The 17,071-nt window shown below is 42.6% G+C and overlaps 2 protein-coding genes across 2 annotated transcripts; one reads left to right on the plus strand and one right to left on the minus strand.

Annotated features, from left to right (window-relative positions):
- Positions 1-885: 885 nt before the first annotated feature.
- LOC111961530 (uncharacterized) lies at positions 886-10,137 on the minus strand. The gene is made up of 6 exons (XM_023983876.2): positions 8,561-10,137; positions 6,246-6,410; positions 4,339-4,522; positions 4,152-4,231; positions 3,361-3,457; positions 886-2,665 (listed from the first exon to the last, which is right to left on the minus strand). Exons 1-5 carry the CDS (start codon positions 9,380-9,382, stop codon positions 3,386-3,388), a joined length of 1,323 nt encoding a protein of 440 aa, XP_023839644.1. The 5' UTR covers positions 9,383-10,137; the 3' UTR covers positions 886-2,665; positions 3,361-3,385.
- Positions 10,138-12,019: 1,882 nt separating this feature from the next.
- cimip2b (ciliary microtubule inner protein 2B) lies at positions 12,020-16,737 on the plus strand. Its single transcript, XM_070441844.1, is given in 7 exon segments — positions 12,020-12,415; positions 13,077-13,300; positions 13,404-13,558; positions 14,188-14,200; positions 14,203-14,319; positions 16,088-16,300; positions 16,462-16,737. Coding segments are annotated over 7 exon segments (882 nt in total). The 5' UTR covers positions 12,020-12,350; the 3' UTR covers positions 16,557-16,737.
- Positions 16,738-17,071: the final 334 nt, after the last annotated feature.

Genomic DNA, 17,071 nt, shown 5'->3' on the forward strand with positions numbered 1-17,071 from the left:
TGCATTCAGTACTAATTCAGGTCAATAATGTTTTTCTGTAATAGAAAGAGGTCAGACTGTAGTTCAGATAAAGCCTGGTCAACTGTGTCGGCAATAGCATCCACAACAGTATCATTGGCATACAAGTGCAGGTTGTCAATTTTGGTAATATAAACAGTAAAAAGTACAGGACCCATAATCGAACACAGCGGGACACCTTATTTATGTCCAGAAAACCTGATTTAACATCATCACATTGAGTTTTATCTGTAAAGTAATTTTTAAACCAGTTACATGCAGCCTGGTCTAGGCCAATTGAGGAAAACCTCTAAATTAGCAGTGAGTGATCAACAGTATCGAAGGCCTTTGACAGGTCAATGAAGGGGGCAACACAATGTGGCCTTTTATCCATACAGTTAACCACATAATTTATAACTGAATAACTAATGGGGCGGCAGGTAGCCTAGCAGTTAAGAATTCCCGGAAAATCTGGCGATGTGCCGTTGAGCAAGGCACTTAACCCTAATTCCTCCTGTATGTCGCTCTGGATAAAAGCATCGGCTAAATGACTCAAATGTAAACGTAAATAACTAGGGATCCAGCAGAGATAGTGCTATGACCTGGTCTAAAACCCTACTGATGTACAATTAGAATACATTTCAAAGATAAGAAAGATCTTAGCTGAGAATTAATAAAGGAATCTAATATTTTAACTAGGCAAGAAAGTTTAGAAATAGAGCGATAAATATTTAGTTCACAAGTGTCACCACCTTTGTGAAGGGGGAGTACATGGGCCGCCTTCCAAACGTTGGGGATAGTACCAGATATAATCATCAGGTTAAAATATGGGTTAATGATTCAGCAATCAGGGGGGCAGAGAGCTGCAGCAAAAATGGATCAAGCATATCAGTCACAGTGTATTTTTATTTACATCAATCATAAGCAAGGCATCTAGCCCATCACAGGTAGTAAATTGTTTAAATGAAAACAAAGATTAACTACAAGTTGACGGGTTAACTGTCGAGTCAGCGAGAGGCTGGCAGAGTGAAGAGCAGTCTATTGACTGACCAGGGTCAACCATTTTTCACAAGTAAAAAGCCTGCCGAGATAAAATGATGATTAAAAGCATCACTTATCCCATTCTTCTCAGTTATAATGCCAGAGTCAGACAGGACTTGATTAGGCAGGGAAGAAGATTAATTTGTATGCTTCAGTGCATTTACTGTTTTTCAAAATTCTGAGATAGAGCATAAAAAATTGCTTGATTTATACTGAACAAAAATATAAATGCAACATGCAACAATTTAAAAGATTTGACTGAGTTACAGTTCATAGAAGGAATTTAAATAAATTCAATAGGCCTGAACCTAAGGATTTCACAACCTTGCAGGGGCAGACAGAAATACTCCTCAGCACCCCCCCCCCCCCCCCCCCCCCCCCACTCAGACAATCCTGCAGGTGAAGAAGACGGATGTGGAGGTCCTGGGCTGGCGTGGTTACACGTGGTCTGCGGTTGTGAGGCCAGTTGGATGTACTGCCAAATTCTCTAAAACAACGTTAGAGGTGGCTTATGGTAGAGAAATTAACATTTACAAACATTTTGAGAAATAAGCTTTTTGTGCTATGGAAGATTTGGGGGATCTTTTATTTCAGCTCATGAAAAATGGGACCAAGACTTTACATGTTGCGTTTATATTTTTGATCAGTATAGCTTTCGTAATCGAGATAGTACATCTGTTTCTCAGTTGTCCGAAAGATTGTCAAATTGCCAGTTGTCTGAAAGATTGCCACCTTTCAGTTTTCCTTGCTTTGGCCCAGGTCTGATTTTACATCTTAATGAGCTCAGATAGCTCATAAGAAAACCAACGATTATATTTATCTTTGCCTCTGAATTGTTTAAAAGGGGAGTGTATATGGAGTGAAAAAAAATGGAGGAGACATTTTCTAGAGCCAACTCAGGATCCTGAATACAAGAGAGAGTGGCTAAATCAGATTATAAACTGGGTGGTTCGAGCGCTGAATGCTGATTGGCTGAAAGCCGTGGTATATCAGACCGTATACCACGGGTATGACAAAACATTTATTTTTACTGCTCTAATTACGTTGGTAACCAGTTTATAATAGAAAATAAGGCACCTTCGGGGTTTGTAATATATGGCTAATATACCATGGCTAAGGCCTGTATCCAGGCACTCAACGTAGCGTCGTACATAATAACAGCCCCTAGCCATGGTATATTGACCATATACCACACCCCCTCGGGCCTTATTGCTTAAACAGATGTCATGTAAAAACCCTTGAGGAGATTTAAAAAAAAAATTATCTTCTTAATTAAACGAGGATTAGTATTTTGCTGTTTGGTATCTTTAAAACATACTGTGGGACAATGATCACTGAGATCACATTAAAATTCCTATTTAACTACTAAGAATTAGACAATAAATACACATGTCAATATCCATATAATGAGATGACTAAATATATTTGAGTCCTATTCATCCACAGCTTTGTGTAAAAAGTGCTACATTATGTGTCCTCATTCTCCAAGTCTTAGAGGAGGAATGTTACCAATGACTGTAATGTTGGAACATTCTGCTCTTCTCATTCTGGCACAGCTTTCCTGCTCCTGAACAGCTGTCCCAACCAACGCCCGCTAGCTTTCTTCACGGATGAATTCATCTGTTGGCTTTATGTGAAAGAAAAATCATGCACCAGAACCATTAAAGATTACACTGAAATTAATATTTATGTCTTACAACATAATTCCTTAGATGTACAGCGAGCACTAGTGTACCACACCCCACTCCGCAGCCCCCCATTGTCGGGGCCCCACAAGCACTGGTTAGGGGCCTTTCTCCCCCAGATAGCATATGAACACGTCATAAGCCATAGCAAAATGTTTAGAGTGACAGGAAATTAGTTTTAAAACTGAAACATTTTCTCTCTGCATCATGGCAAAATGTGTAGAATAGCAGGAAATTAGCTTTAAAACTACACAATTTTCTCTTAGCCTCTTGGCAAAATGTGCAAAATAGCATGAGATTAGCTATAAACTGACTATTTCTCTTGCCCCATGGCAAAATGTGTAGAGTCCTAAAACATATTGGGGTGGGGGGGGGGGGGGCGTAGGTAGGCCACTAAATAAGCCTATGTGTGATTGCAAACAAAGAGGCATTTGGATGATCAGAGGGAATTTTTTTAGCCTAGGCTAAATATGTGCTCTCGCACAGCTCCTCAGGCACACTCTGCGATTATCTATGCAACAGTGCATCATTCCCATGTGGCTGCATGTTAGAGCAGCCATGACATTTTATAAGAGCATCATGCACATATGACAAAACACACACACACACTGTCCTCTAGGTGTCAATGTTGTCTCACCTGGTTTTCTCTGTGGTCTCCCTCCTCAGAGGCCAATCTTCAGCTTCCAGGTTTTTGTCCTACTTCCCTGTTCTTTCTTTCCTGCTTCTTCTTTCTCCTGGGGAGAAACATACAGGAGATATTTGTCAACAGAGACATTGATGCAGACTCATTCAAAAAACATTTACACATAGACACAAGCATACTTTCACACAGACATACTCTACCATAGGTTTGCATGCATCTAGCAACACACACAAATACAGAAGTACAGCTTAAATATCAAAATCAAATCAAACTATTTGCCACATGCGCCGAACAACAACAAGTGTAGACTTTACCGTGAAATCCTTACTTATAAGCCCTTATCCAACAGTGCAGTTAAAGAAGAAGAAAATATTTACCAAGTAGACTAAAATAAAAAGTTATAATAAAAAGTAACACAAAAAGATAAGAATACATACAGGGGGCACCGGTACCGAGTCAGTGTGCGGGGTACAGGCTAGTTGAGGTAATCTGTACATGTAGGTGGGGGTGAAGTGACGACGCATAGGTAACAGACAAACAGCGAGTAGCAGAAGTGTACAATGTGTTCTATTTGATGTGTATACAAATTGATGTAGTGTGTGTGTGTGCGTGCATGCTTGTGTTTGTGTGTCATGCATACATGTATGCTTGTTCTTGTGTGTGTTTGTGCTACATGCAGGCTTGGGGGTTGGGCGGGTGTGTGTGTGTGTGTGTGTGTGTGTGTGTGTGTGTGTGTGTGTGTGTGTGTGTGTGCGTGTGTGTGAGTTGAGTTCACATCATCTCACCTGCTTTTCATCATCCTCGGAATGCTCAAGTAGATTCTCTATAGTCTGGTACCTCCTTCCAGACTCTTCCTTTCCCTTCTCTAGAACACACACAATTCAAAACCTTCAGTTTCAACCTAAATACACCAATGATGACACAGTATTTGACAGTTTACACTGTGGGAATTAACATTGGATGGTAACTCACTTAGATGTCCCATCATGAGTATTGTGTCCGATGTTGACCTAAGTCGAAAATGCTGATGCACATTACTATTGCTATGAGATGATTGATAGGGTAAGTCCTCATAATCTTTGACTTCAAGTCTTTCATTGGCAGAGGGGCTGCCTTCCTCAGAAGCCTGGAAGTCACACTGGTTGCGTTCTGATTTCTATATGGATAGAAACATCAAGTCAAATGTTGGTTAATTATAGTTGATGTCGGAAGTTTACAAACACCTTACCAAATACATTTCAAATCTGTTTTTCACAATTCCTGACATTTAATCCGAGTAAAACTTCCCTGTTTTAGGTCAGTTAGGATCACCACTTTATTTTAAGTATGTTAAATGTCAGAATAATAGTAGAGAGAATGATTTATTTCAGCTTTTATTTCTTTCATCACATTCCCAGTGGGTCAGAAGTTTACGTAAACTCAATTAGTAGCATTGCCTTTAAATTGTTGAACTTAGGTCAAACGTTTCGGGTTGCCTTCCACAAGCTTCCCACAATAAGTTGGGTGAATTTTGGCCCATTCCTCCTGCAGAGCTGGTGTAACTGAGTCAGGTTTGTAGGCCTCTTTGCTCGCACACACTTTTTCAGTTCTGCCCACACATTTTCTATAGGATTGAGGTCAGGGCATTGTGATGGTCACTCCAATACCTTGACTTTGTTGTCCTTAAGCCATTTTGCCTCAACTTTGGAAGTATGCTTTGGTTCATTGTCCATTTGGAAGACCCATTTGCAACCAAGCTTTAACTTCCTGACTGATGTCTTGAGATGTTGCTTCAATATATCCACATAATTTCCCCTCATGATGCCATCTATTTTGTGAAGTGCACCAGTCCCTCCTGCAGCAAAGCACCCCCACAACATGATGCTGCCACTCCCGTGCCTCACGGTTGGGATGGTGTTCTTCTGCTTGCAAGCCTCCCCCTTTTCCCTCCAAACATAACGATGGTCATTATGACCAAACAGTTCTATTTTTGTTTCATCAGACCAGAGGACATTTTTCCAAAAAGTACAATCTTTGTCCCCATGTGCAGTTGCAAACCGTAGTCTGTTTTTTTATGGCGGTTTTGGAGCAGTGGCTTCTTCCTTGCTGAGTGGCCTTTCAGGTTATGTCGATATAGGACTCGTTTTACTGTGGATATAGATACTTTTGTACCTGTTTCCTCCAGCATCTTCACAAGGTCCTTTGCTGTTGTTCTGGGATTGATTTGCACTTTTCACACCAAAGTACGTTAATCTCTAGGAGACAGAATGCATCTACTTCCTGAGCGGTATGACGGCTGTGTGGTCCCATGGTGTTTATGCTTGCGTACTATTGTTTGTACAGATGAATGTGGTACCTTCAGTCATTTGGAAATTGCTCCCAAGGATGAACCAGACTTGGAGGTCTACAATTTCTTTTGACTTTCCCATGATGTCAAGCAAAGAGGCACTGAGTTTGAAGGTAGGCCTTGAAATACATCCACAGGTACACCTCCAATTGACTCAAATTATGTCAATTAGCCTATCAGTTTAAAGGCAGTCAACTCAGTGTATGTAAACTTCTGACCCACTGGAATTGTGATACAGTGAATTATAAGTGAAATAATCTGTCTGTAAACAATTGTTGGAAAAATGACTTGTGTCATGCACAAAGTATATGTCCTAACCGACTTGCCAAAACTATGGTTTGTTAACAAGAAATTTGTGGAGTGGCTGAAAAACGAATTTTAATGACTCCAACCTAAGTGTATGTAAACTTCCGACTTCAACTGTACCTGTTACACTGACTGTGTCAATGGTCACAGCACATCTATTCAAATATTGACTTGTTTATAGCTTCATCCACATAATTCTTTATTTACACATGATCCTGCGATGCCAAATGTCAACATATCTTTTTACCTGGCTCCCCTGCTGCTCCCGGAGAGCATCCATCTCCACCTGTAACCCTTGGTTACGAAGCTGTAGCCTGGCGATCTCCTCCAGCATCCGGCATACCTGCTCCAGGTAGCCCAGCCCAGGGGTGAGCCCCTCATACTCCTCCTCACACACATCCTTCTCCCTGATCTGTAAAGACGACACATGCAGGAAGATAACAGTGCACATGGAAAAGTATACAGTAAATTAACTCTGGTGTATTACTTCACAAAACATTTATTGCTCTGAATATATTAGCAATCTAAAGCTATGACTTCTGGGGCAGCAGACCTAACTAACCAGCAACGCACATTTGTTGTAGATACGTGGTAGTTGAGTGGTGGCCTGAGGGCACACACTTAACGTGTTGTGAAATCTGTTGTGAATGTATGGTAATGTTTTTAAAATTGTATAACTGCCTTAATTCTGCTGGACCCCAGGAAGAGTGGCTAATGGGGATCCTTAATAAATACAAATACATAAAGTGCACCGTCATTAGGAGCAGGAAATATATTTCTTCCCCAAAGAGAGCTAAGCTAATGAGGTGGCCTTTAACTGGCCTTTGCCCTCCTCATAAACACTCAGCACCCTGTCTCTGAGTCCTGGCGAGAGCAAAGACCTCCACATACACCAACTAATATCCCCATTTAATAAGGCTTAATGATCCTCTATTACTGAGGCAAACATGAAACACAAGCATCTCTTTGCTTCATTACACCAAACATTGTCAACACATGGCCACTGGATAATAACTATACAAAGAGGAATCCTTGGTGCAGAAAACGGATAATTTGTATTACAATTAAATATTATCTCCGCCAAAATAAGTAAATAAAGAATTTTTCCCCAATGGGACTGCCCTCGCTTTGCCATCTGACGCAGAAGCGCGACATGTCCGTCACAGTCTTATCAACAACACAGCAGACTGCTCAGCACATCACCCACACACTCCATCTTCCCAGGCAGCACCACACCAGCTTGGCTCCATTCCACTCATTCCTGTTGCTCACCTGGACAGACTGGTTCACAGACTGGTTCACTGTCTGATACTCTACAACAGACTGTAGGCCCGGATGGATACTGTCATTTACCGGCATAGTAACAAACACTACCTTGTGACCCATGCAACCCCAAATTGTTCAAACTGTTCCCACCCTTCTTGTTGGCGGAGAGAAAATGTTGCCATTTTTAAGATCATTCCCTGCAATTCTACACATTTGGCCATGAGGCTGACAGAAAATGTTGCAGTTTTAAACATAATTTCCAGCAATTATACACATTTTGCCATGTCTTGTGTGTGCTATGGTACCTGAGTGACTCAACAAAATCAATGTGGGCCCCCTGGGGCGTTGAGGCCCCTGGGCACGTAATCTTGTCATGATAACTACAATATTTAGATAGCTAGATGGGTAAGTCAGACTAACCAGCTAACATAGCCAGCAATTGATCAACTGGACATCTGATTTGAGAGTTTAAAATAGCTCTCCAAGGTCTGTCAGTGAATGACATAAGAGGAAAACTGCCCATGCACTACACCATTTCCAAAATACATTCTACTATTACAACTCTCCGCAGCAGTACTAAGTTAAAAGCTAACAGATTTGAAAAATGACAACCTACAGACACGACACTGATTCAGTCGATGCAATTAGTGTTTGTTTTTGTGTGTCTAACTGTGTGTGTGTGTGTGTTGTAACTGTTAACTGTGGTAATGGTAAAACACTAATTTCCTCCCTGACATTCATTCCTTCAGTTCATTGTAAAAAAAAAGACATGAAAGGATTTATGCTCGGTATACCGCTTGAACATGACAATGGACTTCTGTCCGGCATATTGTGTAATATGTTTTTGAGTAATAACATATGTCATAACAACAACAACAACAGTGATAACAATCCGATTCTAATGTACGTTCAATACATTTGGGAATAAACTTTCAAATGACTACTGAAAATGTCCTATACAACCAAGAAGAGGAAAAAATTGCCAAACAAACATTCAGATGGCAGAGATTTTGGAAAAAAACTCAACACTATGGATCACTGTCTAGTCCCAAACTCTAGATTACATTGACATTTTAGTCATTTAGCAGATGCTATTATCCAGAGCAATTTACAGGAGCAATTAGGGTTATGTGCCTTGCTCAAGGGCACATCGACAGATTTTTCACCTAGTTGGCTCGGGGATTCGAACCAGCAACTTTTTGGCAGAACACTCTGAACCACTACTACTTTGAAGGCAAGAAAACAGTCAGAGAATCATGAGATTGAAGTAAACAACTCCTTTCAATATAAACCTACCTCTGTGTCTGTCTGAGCAGGCAGTGTCTTGTGATGTGGGAAGAGCCCTCCTCTGTGCTGCAGCAGAGCCGTTGAGGCCTGTTCTTCCACTACTGACTGGCTGACTGTCCTCCTCAGACCAGCACTCCCTGACCTGTGACCTGCACTCTGTATATGGGTCACTGAGTGAGGTGATGGTAGTGAAGCCGTGTGACACCGCTGTCGGGGCACAGCGTCTCTGTCTCCAGAGTCTGCCCTCCTCAGTGCCTGCTCCAATTTTAGGTGCATGACCGCAGCCAGCTCCCTGTGCCGCTGAGCCCTGGGGCAGAGGGACAGGGAGGAAGAGGAGCAGGAAGATGGCAGAGAGAAGACAGGAGAGCATGGAGGAGAGGTAGAGGGGAATCCATCCTCGTCACTGACTGTAGGATCAAAATCTGTATTACTCATGGACACAGAGGGAGGAGAGGAGGGGAGAGAAGCCTCAGAACAGATCTCCACCCCAGAATCCTCTGTATCAGACCGCATCAGTGTCCCCACGTTAGATGTAGACATGAAAGTGGCCCCTGAAAGCATGAGAGAATCTCCAGATTCACCTCCTTCCCACTGGCCCTCCATAGCTACTCTCTCCTGGGGGACCTCAATCCCCCAGGTCTCCAGAAGATTGCTAAAGCGCTGTCCCCTCTTCCTCACTCTTCTTCTGCTAAATGGTAGCAGCACGGGGAGGAAAATGAAAAGTCTCTGGTTTAGAGAAGCCCACATAGTCATTAACTGAGGTGAGTTTGGGATGTAGAATTTGAAACATCCCTGATGCTCCGCCTGCATTCTTATGACACACCTCCTCATCAATCATCCTGTCACGGCGCTGATGCTGCATGCATATGGAGGCCTGTGTGGAGCGGCTGTTCCCTGGCATATCTCTGTGGTTTGTCTTGGGAGTATGACTCACGCTCACTTGAGCCTCCAACTCCCCCACCAAACACCATAAAACTCAGGTATGACAGGGGCAAGCCATGACAAGGCCAAAGTGATAGCAACACCATGTGTCAGTCCCACAGACTGACTGTGGTGCCTCTCAACCAGTTAGCTGATGATGAAAGATCAATCTTTTTGGACAATAATACCTTACATAACAGAGAGGTTTGTCATGTATGTGAGTGGGTAGGTGTGATGTGTAACAAGACATAGATTGATAAGACATAATCTAGGTAAAGCATCTGTAATAACTCCAAAACACAATGTGATATCTGAGGTTCAGAGCTTGGAATGTGTAGAAGGAGCCTTCCTGTCTGGTTATTCTGATAAGGATCTACATTCCAGTTCCCTCGTGAATAGTGAGGTATGTCTCATCAGCTCACAGACACAAAGAAGACCTATACATCAAGATGTCCACACAACATTGTCGGTTGTCACTTAGTCATGAAGTTTGTACGTGGCCTAAAACTCCAAAGGCTGTGACCTATCTGAGCCACTTCCTTACACAAGCATAGCCTATACATAGGCTGCCACTTTCATATTTTCTATTTGGATTTACACAAAACTAATTTGTTTTGAGTGTACAGGCAGAATCGGCACCTGTAAACACTGATGTGAAATGCAATTGTCACTCAGGAATATGATATTAGAATATATGTATGTATTACATTTTTTTCTACACATGCCCTATGATGATGATAATAATAATAAATATAGCTGCGAGCAGCAATGAACGGGGTTCACATGATGATAGAAAGGACACAAGATCAGCTGGATAACAAAGCAAGCACTTTATCATGCAGGAACTATCCTGCCACTGTGGAAGTGGATTTACAGTGGTTTAAATGGACACATAAAATCAGATTTTGGATTTGTCAATAACTCAGCCATCTTTTGACTAATCACTTAGCTTAGCTTTTTCAAACTAGGGTAAGACATGTGCCATGGGCCTACATTCCACATGTGGGTGTCATTTTGTCCTATGGTTCATGAGAAGAAGATTTTGGAAGTCTTTTTTATGCATATTTTAGCATATTACTGTATGTGCTAATATGCATCCTTTTTATTTTGTTTTACTTAACCTTTATTAAACTAGGCAAGTCAGTTAAAGAAAAAAAAATCTTATTTACAATGACGGCCTACCTAATCCCAATCACGTCCCGTTGTGATACAGCCTGGAATCGAACCAGGGTCTGTAGTGATGCCTCTAGCGCTGAGCTGTAGTGCCTTAGACCGCTGTGCCACTCGGGACCCCATCTACTGGTATAGTGTGGCCAGCTTTGAATACATCAACGTTATTTTCTCAAACTCTTTAGGGACTATTGTGAGGAATCCAAATACAACATTTGGAGTGAATCTGACTTTTAGTCCATGAGAATATTTTTTTTGAGTTACATAGTATTTTTTTTGTGTATTAATAATTTCCTTACTTTTTAAGATATCAACGCTAAAGTTAACATGGTTCATCATGGTAATGTCTTTGCTGACCCTTTCAAGTTTATAAGCGCTGATAAGCGCTGTATAAAATACATCTATTATTAGGGGTACAAAGGATTTAAATGGACAAGTAAAATCTGATTTTCTGATTTATCTATAACTCAACCCTCTCTTAAACAGTCCCTTAGCTTTCTCAAACTAAGTTAAGATACGTACCATGGGCCAGCATACCACATTTGATGTTGTTATTGCTTATGGAAATACGTTTTTTAAAGGTTTGCCAAACTTTCCAAGGTGGAGGAAAATCTATCCTTACGGGTCCTTCAGGCAAATTTGTTCAGGATGAGGAAAGACACCTACATACAAAGTTTCAAGTCTGTAGGTCAAACTGGGCACCGGATATGAGGGTTTAAGTGAGACTGCGTATAACTAACCGCTTCTAGATTCTGTGTGCCAAATTAGTAAAAAGTTACCAATCTATGTTTGAAATATTTTACCATAAAGGGTTAAATAGTATACAAGAACAACAACAGGTTTCAGAGCTTTACTGTGAACACCTAATAACACTATAGATGTATTTTATATAGTGCTTTCATAAGAATCTCAAAGTAGCTGGCAGGGAACTGGCAGTTCATGGGAGACGATCTTCCACAGCGGGAGGATGATGTAGTTCAGAAGAGGAGTAGCTTGAGTGGCCCAGGAAATATCCCAGCCAATGCATCAATGCTGCTTTAATTCACCAGGTGTCGCTATTTCATGCCACAAACTGTATATCCTTTCAGATAAGTCATTTTCTGTCAAAATGAACAATTAATGAATCAATTCATTTATTTATACCTTTTTCCCATAGGAAAATATAAGATCTGATAATAAAAAGTGGGGGAAACATGTGAGATGGCTAAAACAGGAGGGAAATATAAGATCTGATAATAAAACGTAGGGGAAACATGTGAGATGGCTAAAACAGGAGGGCTTGTGTAAAAACAACTTTGGCTATTGAATAAAATGAAAATGTGAAATGTAAATATTTGGTAGGCTAGTGTTTATTCAAATGACACTACACCTATTTGACCATAAAGTGCATGGGAATGTGTGATGGCGGTGCTTATTTACCACCGCGGACTGAAGGAACAAGCTGTAGCCTACAGTACAGTACTTAGCAACCACAACAAGCTTTAGAATGTTGCGGACAAAAAGCCAACAGATGAACGAACGTCTTACCTCACAAAGCCAACAATGACGGAATAATGGATTCTTGACCTGGTCTAGTCGAAGAAATATCTCTGCGCGTTGTCCACATCCTCTCCACCTGACAACCACACGCAAACACAGAACTGCAAAGTTGGCTGCTGTCCGGCGTCCATCTCAAGTTCCGTGTTCAGTGGTACAGTGTGTGGTCAACATGGATGAATTCCCCCCCAAATTCAGCAAGGTGCTGGTGACACCTGATCCGCAGTACATACCGGGGTAGGTTATTCACATTGAAACTACCTCTTTGCTTTTGAATTCTATCAAATTAATTAATTAAATATACACTCTAATTAGATGCGTGCTATATTGACATGTTATTTGTATTACGTGCATGGTGTGCTATTTATAGTGAAATTCTAAACCTTTTTAATTATGCATTATTGTATTCGTGCATCATTCCATTGATTTTATGCTTGCGCATACCTTTACATTTTACTTGATTATATTATGCCGTTTTATGTCGTTACACATAGCATACATTCGGCCTACTATAGGCCTAAGGAATTAACACAAACAACTGAACAAACCTACACGAAATGTCCAGAGCAAGAGCAAGTCCAGTGCTCGAGGCCAAAAGTATTTTATGATGGCCATCACCCATGGCAACCGTTCCCAGGAAGGTTGCACTCTGAGGCTAAACTCGCTGACATTAAGGAACACAACACAGCTTAAACTAAATACCATGAGATCCATACAGTCACCTTTCACCTCAATAAAGCCTTACTTTGATATAAGCATTGTAAATAAAAAAAAAGGGTTTCAAATATTTACACTAGGCCTACTGTCAACATAACAGAGAATAAATCCAAAAAGGCCTGTTTGAAATCTAATCACAATCCTCACCACAACCACCACCTCTCTCTCTCTCTGTCCTCAGGTATGCAGGTTACTGCCCCCAGCTGAAGTACCACCTGGGGAAGACCTACGGCCAGCTGACTGCCAAGCTGCTGTCCTCTCCGGAGGTGTCGCACTCACGTCGCCTAGTCCTCCACATGGGCCGCTTCCCCTCCACAGAGAGAGACACGGGCCCGCGGGACGAGAACTGGAGGAGCCACCATGGAGAACGCAGGAATCTAGAGAGGATGATACCGGGCTACACTGGTAAACACACTGTTACTCAGTTTTCATACATTAAGCAGAACACTCTCATCTCTTCCATCTGTAAAGTATGCTTTGCATTGTGTTGACATGGTGTCTTTTCCAGGCTTTGTCCCCAAAAGCCAGAACTACTTCTCCCGTACCTACGCTGAGACGTGTCGCGAGGCACTGTCTGAGTTTGACCGAGACCAGCAGAGGAGGGTTCATCTGGCACCAGCAGACAAACCGCTTGTCAGCAACACCACCAATTCCGAGTTTAAAGTAATCAGCTCTAATCTCTCTCCTATTTACACACACACACACACACACACACACACACACACACACACACACACACACACACACACACACACACACACACACACACACACACACACACACAACAAAACACACACAACAACAAACCCACACACACACACCACACACCACACACACACACACACACACACACACACACACACACACACACACACACACACACACACACACACACACACACACACACACACACACACACACACACACACCTGTTTAATAATCCATGCTGAAATCCTGTGTCATTTATCACTCTCTGTCTCAGTCTAAATGAGGCTGGCTGCATGACCTGAAGAGCTCTCCAATCATAGATTCAAACCAATTAAGTATTTGGGATTCACACCCATTATCTCTCGTTGTGTAGGAGCTGACAGGAAAGCTCAACAACACAAGCATTACTGTTAACCACTTAGGTTGATAGAATGATAACTTTACATTGATACCATGGAGAAAATCTTCTTCTCTTATAATCAAAGGTCTATAGTCTGGATAGGCCATTGGTAGGAGCCAGAAGCTTGAATACCTTCTCTGTCTCAACCATAGTGTCTGTCTGCCATTCTGTCTACCCCCTTCAGCCTCGGAGACTGAGCACCCTCTGACGGCCATCTCCAAAGATCCAGCCCCCTACGAGGCCCTGGAGCCCTGGAAACCCAAAGTGTCTCCTTACTTCATGGAGGACAGCAGTCCACACAAGTACTTCATCTCAGGTAGGTACAGTATGCCAGAGGTACCATTAAAAAAAAAACTCATACACAACATGGCCAAAAGTATGTTGACACCCCTTCAAATTTACATTTACATTTAAGTCATTAGCAGACGCTCTTATCCAGAGCGACTTACAAATTGGTGCATTCACCTTATGATATCCAGTGGAACAACCACTTTACAATAGTGCATCTAACTCTTTTAAGGGGGAGGCGGGGGTTAGAAGGATTACTTTATCCTATCCTAGGTATTCCTTAAAGAGGTGGGGTTTCAGGTGTCTCCGGAAGGTGGTGATTGACTCCGCTGACCTGGCGTCGTGAGGAAGTTTGTTCACCATTGGGGTGCCAGGGCAGCGAACAGTTTTGACTGGGCTGAGCGGGAACTGTACTTCCTCAGAGGTAGGGAGGCGAGCAGGCCAGAGGTGGATGAACGCAGTGCCTTGTTTGGGTGTAGGGCCTGATCAGAGCCTGAAGGTACGGAGGTGCCGTTCCCCTCACAGCTCCGTAGGCAAGCACCATGGTCTTGTAGCGGATGCGAGCTTCAACTGGAAGCCAGTGGAGAGAGCGGAGGAGCGGGGTGACGTGAGAGAACAAATGAGTGGATTCGGCTGTTTCAGCCACACCCATTGCTGACAGGTGTATAAAATCAAGCACACAGCCATGCAATCTCCATAGACAAACAGTGGCAGTAGGACTTGGCACCGTCATAGGGTGACATCTTTCTAAGTCAGTTCGTCAAATTTCTGCCCTGCTAGAGCTGTCCCGGTCAACTATAAGTGCTGTTATTGTAAAGTGGAGACGTCTAGGAGCAACAACGGCTGAGCCGAGAAGTGGTAGGCCACACAAGCTCACAGAAATGGGACCGCCGGGTGCTGAAGCTCGTAGAGCATAAAAATCGCCTGTCCTCGGTTGCAACACTCGCTACTGAGTTCCAAACTGCCTCTGAAAGCAACGTCAGCACAATAACTGTTCGTCGGGAGCGTAAAGAAATGGATTTCCATGGCCAAGCAGCCAAGCGTCAGCTGGAGTGGTGTAAAGCTCGCAACCATTGGACTCTGGAGCAGTGGAAACGCATTCTCTGGAGTGATGAATCACGCTTCACCATGTGGCAGTCCGAATGATGAATCTGAGTTTGGCGGATGCCAGGAGAACGTTACCTGCCCCAATGCATAGTGCCAACTGTCAAGTTTGGTAGAGGAGGAATAATGGTCTGGGGCTGTTTTTCATGGTTCGGGCTAGGCCCCTTAGTTCCAGTGAAGGGACATCGTAATGCTACATTCTATACATTTCTGTGCTTACAACATTGTGGCAAAAGTTGTGAAGGCTCTTTCCTGTTTCAGCATTACATTGGCCCTGTGCACGAAGCAAGGTCCATACAGAAATGTTTTTGTGAGATTATGTGGAAGAACTTGACTAGCCTGCTCAGAGCCCTGACCTCAGCCCCATTGAACACCTTTGGGATGAATTGGAACGCCGACTGCGAACCAGGCCTCATCTCCTAACATCAGTGGCCGACCTCACTAATGCTCTTGTGGCTTAATGGAAGCCCCCGCAGCAATGTTCCAACATCTAGTGGAAAGCCTTCCCAGAAGAGTGGAGGCTGTTATAGCAGCAAAGGGTGGACCAACTCCATATTAATGCCCATGATTTTGGAATGAGATGTTTGACAAGCAGGTGTCCACATACTTTTGCGTGTATGAGTGTATGCAACACAATCAACTGTATATGAGTCTCTGTATTGACTAGATCTTCCATTGAGGCATGTATTTAGGTTTCACAGGGTACGTGCCCAAATCTCGCTTCCTGATTGGCACTGGCTACCCCATCACCACCAACAAAGCCCTGGTCCAGTTTGGAAAGGAAATGAGGAGTGACCCCACCTCCCTGCGTCTCCCTGGGGAGGAATCAGGAGTCCTGCCCCCCATCCCCACAGTCTACCCGTCCCACCGGGGCCTGCTGCCCTCCTACACCGGCCATGTTCCAGGTGGCCCTAAACTTAATCAAAACACTATAGTACCAAGCCTCACACACACAGCTCTGAAATCTCCATATTTTGTTTTAAAATGTATCATATCATCACATGGTAGATCATGTGATACTGTAACATTATTGCTTAACTATAATATTATTTTGATCTGCCCACAGGACACAAGTTCAGGTACGGCCAGACATTTGGGCAGCTTACCCACAATGCCCTGGGGCTAAGCGGCACTCAGAAGATAGAGGCCAGAGCTCAGTAACGGAGGTACAATCCACAAGACAATCACATGACTTGATAAAGGACTAGGGTAGAGAACACATCATGGAGTTGTTTTGAGTGATGAATCCAAGAACTTTGAAATAAATGCATATGTCTGTGGAACAGCAAAACCTTTCGTCTGTGGACTATGTACATCCCAGAGTGAAACATAATAATGATATATGAACAGAACATGTACACACTGTCAATATGGGCAGTGGAACGCTGTTTCTCCTGTACTTAGCGATATACACTATAGACTAAGAAAATCACATTTTTGTTCCATTAAAATAACATTAAATTGATCAGAAATACAGTGTAGACATTAATGTTGTAAATGACTATTGTAGCTGGAAACGGCAGATTTTTCTATATCAGCAACCATCACTCCTGTGTTCCAATTTCACGTTGTGTTAGCTAATGTGCTTTTCTTTAAAAAATAAGAACATTTCTATGTGACCCCAAACTTTTGAACGATAGTGTATATTTTTTTGATCTGCTGTACAAGTGGATGTG

The sequence above is a fragment of the Salvelinus sp. IW2-2015 genome, linkage group LG4q.1:29 (assembly GCF_002910315.2).
Source record: "Salvelinus sp. IW2-2015 linkage group LG4q.1:29, ASM291031v2, whole genome shotgun sequence".
NCBI classification, from domain to species: domain Eukaryota; kingdom Metazoa; phylum Chordata; class Actinopteri; order Salmoniformes; family Salmonidae; genus Salvelinus; species Salvelinus sp. IW2-2015.

Coding starts and splice junctions, on each gene's coding strand:
- LOC111961530 (XM_023983876.2), bottom strand. CDS start 9,382: ATGAGGAGGTGTGTCATAAGAATGCAGGCGGAGCATCAGGGATGTTTC. Junction 4,523..6,245: donor GGGAGCAGCAGGGGAGCCAG/GTAAAAAGATAT, acceptor CTATCCATATAG/AAATCAGAACGCAACCAGTG. Junction 4,232..4,338: donor ACTCATGATGGGACATCTAA/GTGAGTTACCAT, acceptor TGTGTGTTCTAG/AGAAGGGAAAGGAAGAGTCT.